Source organism: Scylla paramamosain, chromosome 1 (assembly GCF_035594125.1).
Source record: "Scylla paramamosain isolate STU-SP2022 chromosome 1, ASM3559412v1, whole genome shotgun sequence".
NCBI lineage: Eukaryota > Metazoa > Arthropoda > Malacostraca > Decapoda > Portunidae > Scylla > Scylla paramamosain.
This window is the reverse complement of record NC_087151.1, coordinates 30,423,552-30,434,322: the sequence shown is the minus strand read 5'-3', so window position 1 is coordinate 30,434,322 and position 10,771 is coordinate 30,423,552. Positions and strand designations below refer to the sequence as shown.

Here is a 10,771-nt window from a genome sequence, read left to right as displayed (position 1 = left end):
CCAGATGATTTTGAAAGAAGGTTTTAAAAGTATTTAGGGCCTCCAATCTATGGAATTCACTGCGAAAAAACTTTAATAAGGTGAAACCTTTTCCCAATATGTTTGGTGGGTGCGTGTGGCGTCCTGGTATCATTGTTTATATGCAGCACCATAGTATTGGAACCCAGCCTTGATTACACATATCGGGTAGTTTGCATTTCTCTCGACAAAATAAAACTTTCATACTGTTTCACTACTTGATAAAATCATCTTAGTATTTTAACACCCTTCATGTATGTGTTTTGGAAGGTACTGTATATCTCAAAGACAAGGAAAACTTGACGATATTGATCAGTTGAGCAACAGAAAACGCGATGTAAACAAAGGAGTGATTTCCTTTTGTATTGTTCCAAGATAAATACACGTAAATATGTATACACAAACACAAACACTGGAGATAAATATGAACATAAAAATGTCATTCAAAATTAAACAAAGGCATTTCAACTATAACAGACTCACTTAACATTCGAAAAATGAGAGAATGTACTTTTGTATGCATTTGATGAAATATAGATGTTAAGTTACTAATAACAAGTAAGACATGCATTTTAGAAAGTACTTTTTTTTCTTAATTATAAATAAACTTTAATCTCTGAAATAGACGTAACTACTACAGATACTATACCAGGGAGCCGAAATAGCACGATTCAGATACAGAATGACTACGCAGGTAAAATGTAAATAAATTGATGGAATAATGCACTATATCAGAATGTGAAATAAACCAAGAATACACAAACGGAATCAGAGATAACTAAATTGAATGGCCACCTGGACCGAGTAGCGTGGGGACCGGCGTGGCGGGAGATAGTGAGTTGGGAAGTGTTAGCATGCAGCATCATATATTAATCCCTCTCACATACTTGGATGGTGCCTCCTGTCGTACAGCACCCGTTCATTCCAGCCAATTGTGTCGTGCAGTGTCCAGGCAGAAGTGTGCAGGACGGAGTACAACCTCTGTCACCCCTCAGCGGCAGGCCCAGCTGACAACCCCGCATGGATCATCGTCAACAGCAGCACCAGGCGGTAAACATCACCTGACCTTGACACCTTCTGACCTGACCACATCCCTGATCACCATGATATCTGTGGCACTCAATTTAATTATTGTTAATGTGTAGAACGGCTGTTTCCGACTGATCTGTCTTTTTTTTTATGTGAATAAGATACGGTTTTATTATAGTTTAAGCCATTACACACTACGTGGTAATAACCTACCTCATTTTGTTCTTCTCACTATTCACATCATTTCTATTGATTACACTACTTGTCGGAAATTAATAATAACGCCACAATAGGCCTGGGAATGCACAGCGCTCTCAACTTTTTCTAAGTCCACAGGTAAACATAAATGGTGTATTGTTGCCTGAACTTCAGTTGTTAGGTTAGGTTAGGGTTTTATTATAGTTTAAGCCATTACACACTACGTGGTAATAACTTACCTCATTTTGTTCTTCTCACTATTCACATCATTTCTAATGATTACACTACTTGTCGGAAATTAATAATAACGCCGTGGGCCGTGGGTAGAGATTGGGGACATTGGCTTAAACTATAAATTTACCTAAGATACCATACTGAACATCCTTGGCCATCTCGGTGGGCGGTCGGGTTTTGGTTTTGTTAGGTTGTTATGTTAAGTGAGATTAAGGTTTTATTGCTGTTTCAACCAATACACTGTACGTACCTTTAACAATTCGTAACTATAGCCCTTCACAGGGTCTACATCTCACTGGAGCATATCTAGCTCTATTTTACCCTGTGGGAAACTAATAAGTTTACTCTATGGGAGGTCCAGGGTTTCAAAGGCCCCTCCCCCCCCATTTAGTAGGTTACAAAATGTAAGGTTAGGTTAGTTTACCTTATGAGGGGTCCAGGGGCAGCAAAACCCTCCCAGTTAGGAGGTTATAAAATGTTAGGTTAGTTTATTTAATGGGGGTCCAATAAGTTAAGGGGGAGGAGTGTTGGTTGAAACCTCAAATTTACTAAGTTAGGTTAGGTTATGGAGCAGTGCTTCTGCTTTTTTACCATAATTTGGTCACCATTCCTTGTTGATACATAAGCTCTCTGAATCCATAGTGTGAACTTATGTCAAGGATTGTAGAAATGATCCCTTCTTACCTGCCCACATCCCTTATTACCAAGATTATTACTGTAATTTGGTAATCATTCCTTCTCAGCTCTGAATTTTCAGTTTGAATTGATGTCTGATGAGTATTGTCCTTCCAGAGGTGATGTCACAGGTGGCAGAATTGACCCCTTCTGACCTGACCACATCCCTCATCACCAAGATATTTGTGGCACTCAATATGACTGGATCACCATTCCTACCTAGTATATGCACTCCCTAAATTCTCAGTTTGAATTAAGCCTGATGAAGTCTGTCCTTCCAGAGGTGAATGTCAAGGATGGCAGAGTTAGAGGAGACCTGGACAGAACAGAGTTTCTATGACAACCCCTTAGCAGTGTGGCTTGGGGAGGGTGGCACAAACCCTCTTCCGCTGGACATCTTTACTGCCGCCAGTATTGGCTGCTGCCAGCGGATGAAGGACATCATCACTGAGTCAGTAGCTGAGTACCTGACCCACATCTTCCATGTGTTAGGAAGAAATTCACATGTGTGCTTTGGTACTGCAAGAAAGCAGTCATTGTAAGAGGCATCATATAACTTGTAGGACATGGCACTACAAATAAAAATTTCAGGATTTTTTTTCACCTCTGATGAATGCCATGAGTTCAGAAGTGGTTCTGTTAATTTGTCCATTTATTTAGTGATCCCAGTAAATTGGGAACAGGCCTGGCAAAAATGTTTCAGGTCTTGCTTTCTTTATTTATACATCACCCTTGCATATTCTGATTTTCTTAATTCCCTTTTATAATATGATAACCAAGCACCATAACTAAAATTTAATGTAATATTCAACTTTTGTTCTTTTACATTCTCTCATGCAACTCTCAAATGCTATGTTAGACTGCATTTCTTTGATAGATATTTTATGAATCTCCAAAGTCATAAACAAATTTTTATTCTAGAGACAAAAATGCTTGTAACCAGAAGAATATTGGAGGATGGACAGCCTTGATGTATGCTGCTTACTATGGCCACTGTGATACAGTGAAGCTGCTGCTGGGACATGGTGCCTCCCTCCACCTACGAAATCATCAAGGATGTAGTGCACTCATGTTAGCAGCAGTGTGTGGCAGTGAGGCAGCTGTGGAGATGCTCATCAAAGTGAGTGTAAAGCAATTATTATACTGTACATGGATACAAGATACTCTCCCTCCATGAATTGTTTAGTGAAATGAAACTTTGTTCTTCACTGCAATTATTGTTGTAATTTGTTATCCCAGATTTACTGTATTTAATTTAAAAGCTTGAAATTTATGTCATGCATGTGGATCTATTCATCTCTCCTTCTTTCACTTTCTGAGAGTGTCCCCACTGGGATGAAGGAGCTTCCACCCCCCTATCCTTTCATGTTCAAGCTCTCTTACCTTTGCTAGCACCTCTTTTTATATGCATTCTCCTTCACTGTATTGTTTTACCTTCCAGGTGGCCTTCGTCTCCTATCAGGAGCTTTGATGTATTTATCTAGCTATGGTCAGGGCCTGAAATGTAGAATCTTGTCAAATGAAGTATATATATATATATATATATATATATATATATATATATATATATATATATATATATATATATATATATATATATATATATATATATATATATATATATATACACACACTGGAGGATGACTTCAGCAGAAGTCTCCATTTAATCTTGAGCTTCACTCCCTCCTTGCATGCCTTAATCCTCTCATTCACTTCTCATCCTCCTCTCTAACATGCTCCAGCATTCTTCCTATTTCATTGAAGTTCATCTTCTTGCATGCACTGTATCTATCTTACACATACTTTCTAGTGTTTTCTCTGTGCATGTGCGTGACAATATCTCATTGGTGGCGGGGCTTTCAGGTTGGCAGCATCTTGGAGACTCGTGACTGCCGTGAGTGGACAGCACTGTTCCATGCAGTCCATGCAGGACAGCGTGGGTCAGTGCACACTTTGCTGCGTCACAGAGCTAATGCCAATGCCTGGTGAGATATAACATATCACTCAAGTGTATAGCACTATATACCAAGTCTTTTATGCCACTATAGCCACCCTACCTTCCATTATATCATACAGCATCACTTTTGGATACTGCCTTAATTAGGAGGTAAAATGCTGCCCATTGACTGGCTGGTTGTTTTGTTTGTGATCTTGTGTTTTTGCCTCTATAGTATTGTAGTATTCTTTGTTAGTTTTCTTTATCTTCTATATTTCTGTGAAGCTGGATGAGCTGTTTGAGAAATGCTTATGATATACAAAGAATGGACAGAAAAGTATTGCAACTTTTAAAAATTATTTGGTACATCAAGTATAAGGAAGGAAATGCGGATGGATTGAAAATATTAAACACAGTACTCTAAGGTGGCTTGGTCTTGTAGAAAGATTGGGAGAAATTGACATGACAAAGATAGTGTACATGAATATAGTAGATGTGGTGAGTGCAAGATGATGCCTTTTGAAATGGGAGGACAGTGCTTGATGTATGTGAGAGAAAAGGGTAAGCATGGAATGAGAAGAGTAGAGGATGCAAAGACAAGAATGAATGGAGACTTCTATCTTGACCTTTCCCATGCGACAGCTCCTAGGAACAGGTATCTGATGCAGTTAGATAGATAGGCGGATATTGACTGGTGCTGAGTTAATGATTTCTGCCATCTCCACAGTCATGCCTCAACTGCCATTCTAAGCAACTTCCCTAACCATTTCATAAAATTGACTGAATATCAGTAATTGAACTCTGGTGGAGATACACATGACTTTGACTATGCAGTAAATTGGAATAAGTTCTGATTGTTAATGTTGTCATGCTTGCATTGCAGTGAGCGAGAGAGTGGCATGACGCCTCTGATGCATGCAGCACGGCTTGGCGATGCTGGTACTGTGGAAGTACTGCTGCGAGCCGGTGCCAGCACCACCCTTACCAACCACCAGGGTCACACTGCTGCCAGGGTGGCCCAGGATGCTGGCTTCCCTGCCATTGCTGCCACCATCACCCAGTGGGCTGCACAGGGTATAGCCACCATCATGCTGCCTCCTGTCTGTTACCATCACTGTCTCCATCTCCATAGGAATTACTGTCATTATTATCCCTCACCATCACTATTAGTAATATTACTTCCACCACAGTGTTCACCACACCTAATTATAACCATCACCTCTGAAACCACTGATTTTCACAACTACCACCTGCATATTAATTATTCCCTTTATTGCTGTCATCACTATCACCATTACTACTGTTACTGGTATCACTACTGTTACTGTTATTACTGCTGACATTGGTGCTGGTTGCTTCCACTTCCATTACAACTTTTACCACTCCAGTCACTGCCAGCATTCTTTCCACCACTTCCACTATCAACACTGCATCTCCACTTTACTACCACCACTGCTATCTCTGCCACCAACACTGCTGCCACAACAGCCACTTTGTGGCTGTTTTTCTTGCAATGTTCAACTGATGCTTGTGTTTAAATGTTCAACTGATGCTTGTGTTTTCTGGCAATTATTTGGTAATCTCAGTTCTGGAACCAGTTTTGAAGTGACAGTGGTAGTAATTAAAGACTGAAGTAGTGAGGGGACAGTGCTTGACCACTCTCTGTGGCTGGATTGGAAGAATATTGCTGCCATATTCCCTGCATATTGTAAAGGCAACTGAGACTGAGAGATGGAGCATTTATTCCTGTAATAAGACAAGGCTCTTGTCATGTCCTGGCTAATCCCTTACCATAAAGGGGTATGTCAGCATGATATATAGATAGATCACATGTGATATGAGTAAACACACAAGATGACACATGGTGAGATAACATCTCAGAGAAGATTGAGGGTAGACATGTCATTTTCCTTTCAGTGTTTTCAGATGTGTATTCCTTCCATAAGGTCCCAATGGTCCCAGCTTGCTGGATGGACCTGCTGCCCTGGAGGCCAAGCTGGGACACTCTATGACCCCCAAAAGCAGAGCAGCAGCAGCTCCATCTGTTGACAATGGTAACATGCCTCATGCTTGCTTGTGCTTGTCCTATCATCATAACTTTCCTCCATAGCCTTTTACGTTTACTTGAATAATATGAAAGTGAAATGTGTAAGATGTGGCAGCCAAAAGAGTGATGTTCAAGGTAAGAAGGAATCAAAATTTATCAGTAATATTTACATTTAGGATAAAATTTAAATTCCTTTGAAAAAAACAGGCTGACTTAAATTTTTGCACATTGTATATGTCTGTTTGCTTCTTATTTGTGTCATAATAGATTAAGAAAAATCCTACCTTGCTGTTTTTTTTGAAGGAGCAGCAAGATATATCCATCTCATAGTGATGAAACTTTGAGTTACTTATTAATGAAATTGAGAAACAAAAGAGGTAAGAGCAAAAAAATGTTTGGAAAGTAAGAATTCATGGTATTTGTGCAAACAGTTTTGATGGCTGGTAGCAGTTTTTTTATATGCATTGTTTTCTTTTACAAATCTATCCTGAGGAGTGAACATGAGCATAACTTTTCAGCAAGTGTCCAGCCCACAGACTTAGAAACCCTGCTGGATCAAGTAGGATTGAGTTCTTATCTGCCTGTATTTCATGAGCAAGATGTAGACCTACAAGTCTTCCTTACCCTCACAGACCAAGACCTCAAGGAGTGTGGAATACAGTGAGTCTGTGTGAAGTTCTTCAACCAGGTCAAGAATCTTTGTTGTTGTACAAGGGAGGAGCTTGGATGTATATTAGAACATTATTCAAGATAGTGATGAATTAATATTTAATTAATTTCCTATTTGATGGAAAGTATGTCTGCCTATCTGTCTCTGACATCTCACACTTTCTACCTGGAAATATTTCCCAAAAGGGATGACCATGGCAGAGGAGGCTCCACCTCTCCCTATTTACTAGTGGTACTGTAACTGCCTTCTTCCACTCAAGTGATATTTTCCCTTGCCTTCATGACAGTTCATGATTCAGAAGCATCCAGTTTCTGTAGTGTTTTAATATGATGTATTTTATAGCATTCAAAATACAGTAAATGGTGTGCCAGAAAGATATCATTAATGGATAAAACCATTAAAATGTGCTTATTGTCAATATGCAATGTGTCTGCTGGCCATTGTGGTGGACTGTACCTAGTTGCTGTTGCAGTACTCTTTACCATGCACATGTGTTGGTCAGTGTAGTGCATTGCATGCTGATACTTGATTTATTTTACATACTTGAAAAGTTGCTTCATTTCTAGGATAGTGTTCATGAGCAGAAATTAATCTCACAGGAAGCTTGGTCCTCGCCGCAAGATGACTTCTGCCATTGCTCGCTGGCACAGTAATGCACCATTGCGAAGCACTGTTGAATGTGCCTATGCTGACAAGCTGGAGGTTGAGATGCAGGAACTTGGTGTGAAGCTAACACATGCCCTGAAAGCTCTAGAGCAAGCTAAATCTATGGTGAGAAGCTTTTGTTGCAAAAACCATGAATATTTTTTCTGTGTTGCCTGTACACCTACATCTTTATGCCTAACTGTCTGAATCGGGGTGTTCACTGTGGTCTGGAAAAACTGCCCAATTCACCACCCAACTGAATATTACACATAAAAGACGGTCAGCTGGAAAAAAAATCTTTACATCCTTTGTGTGTAATCAAACCAACTAATAAAATACTAGGAACATTTTAGTCACCATCGTCAAACAGAGAGCAAGAAATACGAGTATGGCAAAATGAGCTAAATACTATGCACATTATCTCGGATCTGGGATGCATCATCACCTTGGGACAGATAGTATGTTTTCCTCGCTATGTGACATTACTCTATCCATTCAGGTTATACAGTTAACATACCCATGTATAAATCCTGGTCGACATGAAGGAAACAACCATGTTTTGATGCCAAATCTTAGCAGAACACTGATAAAGATTCTGTTGACATCATGTCTCCCATTGTCTTTCCTGAGTTGCCGCTTTCTTCTTTGGAAATACAACCCATCCTTTCACACCTTGGTTCTTCTTTTCTGATATGTTAGTGCATTCATCCACAACACATGTATAGACTGGAGTTTTACAACCGCACTACAAACTTGTATTTTCCGCCTCAGGTTTTTTGGGTGTTCTGGAGAAGTCGGTGTGTCTGATATCGGTTGGGCCTTTCGTCTCCACATGGTTTCAGCCGTCACAATAACCTGTCAGCACAAATAATACTTGCTCAACTCTTTTTGGGATTTGCCAGATAAAACATAAGTCCCTGTAGAAATTAGTGAAAAATGTTTCAAACTAAATATTTAGCAGGAGACTAGAAATGAATGTAAAAACACTGAGAGCCTAGTTACAAATATTTAGCTTATAATAACTGTACTATAGAGTGTTCATCACCAAATTCCATGGATACTGTTTGCATAAACACTTAGGATGAATGTTTTGTAGCATTTAAGTACAGTGCATCAAGATCTATCACAAGAGGCGATTTTAGAATGTGCATCTCCAGAGAACTGTGGGAGCGTTGACCAACCCCTACATTAAAACAGCTGAGGATCACCGACAACTCAGCCCATAGTGAACACCCCAATTCCTATGCACACAATTCATATTTTATTGGTGCTACTATAGTTAGTGTTACTATCTTAGGAGTTACACTTCAAGTTGTAAGTACCAACTATGTGTTAGCCTAAAACAAATACTCTATTGTTTCATTATGTTGACTGATAGAGACAGCTTTAGTTAAGGATATGTTAAGTTTACTAATGTTTTAACTCTTTCAGGTGAGTCAAGAGAGTGACCTGCGCTCAGTGACAGAAGGATGGGTGGTGGAGGCCCGAAAACGCCTCCATCAGTGTTACCAGCATGCTCGCCTCCTCTCTGAACAAGTGGCAGCAGTCAGGCATTGTGTTTCACTTCTCTCAGCTCAGGTGGGCTTGGTGCAGCCTCCACTTGGCCAGCCATCACTCATAGCCACTGCTATGGACACTTTGGCTGCTCAGGCTGATTCTCTTCTGGCACTGACAGATCCTAACATCCCAAGAGGTCCCAAGAATACCTCCCCTACAAAGAAGCAACAGGGGCATGTCAGTAATTACCTCAGCTAATAAATTTATGTCCCATAGTCATCATACACTATTGTTATGATGTTCCTCTGTGGGGTTTTTATTGTTAAAGGAAACATAGACCTGTGATGTGAAATTTAGTCATTCCTTCAGCCAGTAATCATGAGTTAAAGGAAGTTATTTTGACATTGAATTGACAAAAGTTTTAAAAGGTGCTAAATAAGGTTCACATTGACTAATACTTTATGACAAATAGATGCAAGGATTTGTTACATTCCTTTGAAGTTTCACTTCTTATGTACTTTTTTTTCCCCCTTGTAACTTCCACCATTTTTACACCAGTGATGTGTTTGTGAATATTTTTTTGTCCAGAAAAATCTGTTCTTTACCTCTATAGAATGTTAGGTGAGTGACTGAGACTTACAGTACCACTTTCACCTTAGTCTATTCACAATGTCCATTGCATTGAATACCTATTTGGTTTTACACATTAATGTTACAGACATATCTTGAGAAAGCCAGTGCTCAGCCAATCAGCAGCTGGGGCTAAGTTTTTATTTGCTACAGCTCCAATACATTACAGAATCAAGCAAAACATCAAGGTTTCTTGAAACTTACATATCCAACATATGCAATGACAGGTACTGGCATGCATTAGGTATACTTTTACTTACTGACTTGCTCAAGTTTACTTTGTTGTGAAATTTTATTATATCAGTAAACAAATACTCATCTCTAGTGCTTAGTCTGTAGAAAATATGTGGGAGTTACATTTTTTGTTATTAACAAATTATTTTTATTTCTGGATAGGTTAAAAGATTTTTTTAGAGAACATAAGGAGTTGCTGGATTTATCGAATTACAGTGGAACCTTGCTTCACAAACTTAATCTGTTCCATGACTCAGTTCGTAAAACTGAAATGTTTGCAAACCATAACATGTTTTTCCAATTGAAAGGTTACCATATATGTAGGTACATATACATCAGTACATTCTTCAAGATCAGACTGATAGTTTGATTTTGCCATGCTGTGCTGCCTGGTGATGGCAGAAGCACGAACTCCATTTTCATGTTTCGTTATTGTTTCTTTCTTGAGTTCCACAGTAACATGTTTAGGCTTCCTGTTACCAATATCACTGTTTTTTCCTAGGAGCCATAATGAGGGCTAAAATAACTTGATAAGAGCAAAAAAGACCCCAAAAAGTAATGTTTATGAACACAGCACACGAACAAACACTGTTCCTGACAGGCATGCTAAAACACACTTGAGCATGTCCTTGCCTGCTGAGGGAGTGTGCAGTGTTTGTGTGTTTGCACACTGAAACACTGTTTGTGAACCAATGAAAAAATTGCTTGAAAAATCTGTTCGGAAATTAATTTGTTCATGTATTGGAACGTTCGTGAACCAAGGTTCCACTGTATTTACAAACTGGTGCTATGTATTATAGTTATTGCTGTCCAACTTGTCTTTTTAATATTGATCAATAACTTCATGCTACATGGTCTTCCACAGTTGTAAAACTGCCTCTTACAGTAGTACTGCACAGCCATCCCTTTTGCTCTTTTTATCACGTGTTCCTATGTGGACATTGTCATCACTAACAAC

General features: G+C 39.2%; 1 protein-coding gene across 1 annotated transcript; it reads left to right on the top strand.

Moving 5' to 3' along the window:
• The first annotated feature begins 820 nt into the window (after positions 1-820).
• Positions 821-9,452, top strand: LOC135103418 (ankyrin repeat and SAM domain-containing protein 3-like). The gene is made up of 9 exons (XM_064009623.1): positions 821-1,068; positions 2,436-2,605; positions 3,076-3,274; positions 4,018-4,139; positions 4,974-5,164; positions 6,037-6,144; positions 6,656-6,797; positions 7,407-7,578; positions 8,884-9,452. Exons 2-9 carry the CDS (start codon positions 2,442-2,444, stop codon positions 9,205-9,207), a joined length of 1,422 nt encoding a protein of 473 aa, XP_063865693.1. The 5' UTR covers positions 821-1,068; positions 2,436-2,441; the 3' UTR covers positions 9,208-9,452.
• The last annotated feature ends 1,319 nt before the right edge of the window (positions 9,453-10,771 follow it).

Excerpts from the sequence above, each read along its gene's own strand:
- LOC135103418 (XM_064009623.1), top strand. The coding sequence starts at position 2,442 with ATGTCAAGGATGGCAGAGTTAGAGGAGACCTGGACAGAACAGAGTTTC. Across the intron at positions 3,275-4,017 it reads CTGTGGAGATGCTCATCAAA|GTTGGCAGCATCTTGGAGAC; the intron begins GTGAGTGTAAAG and ends CGGGGCTTTCAG. Across the intron at positions 7,579-8,883 it reads TAGAGCAAGCTAAATCTATG|GTGAGTCAAGAGAGTGACCT; the intron begins GTGAGAAGCTTT and ends TAACTCTTTCAG.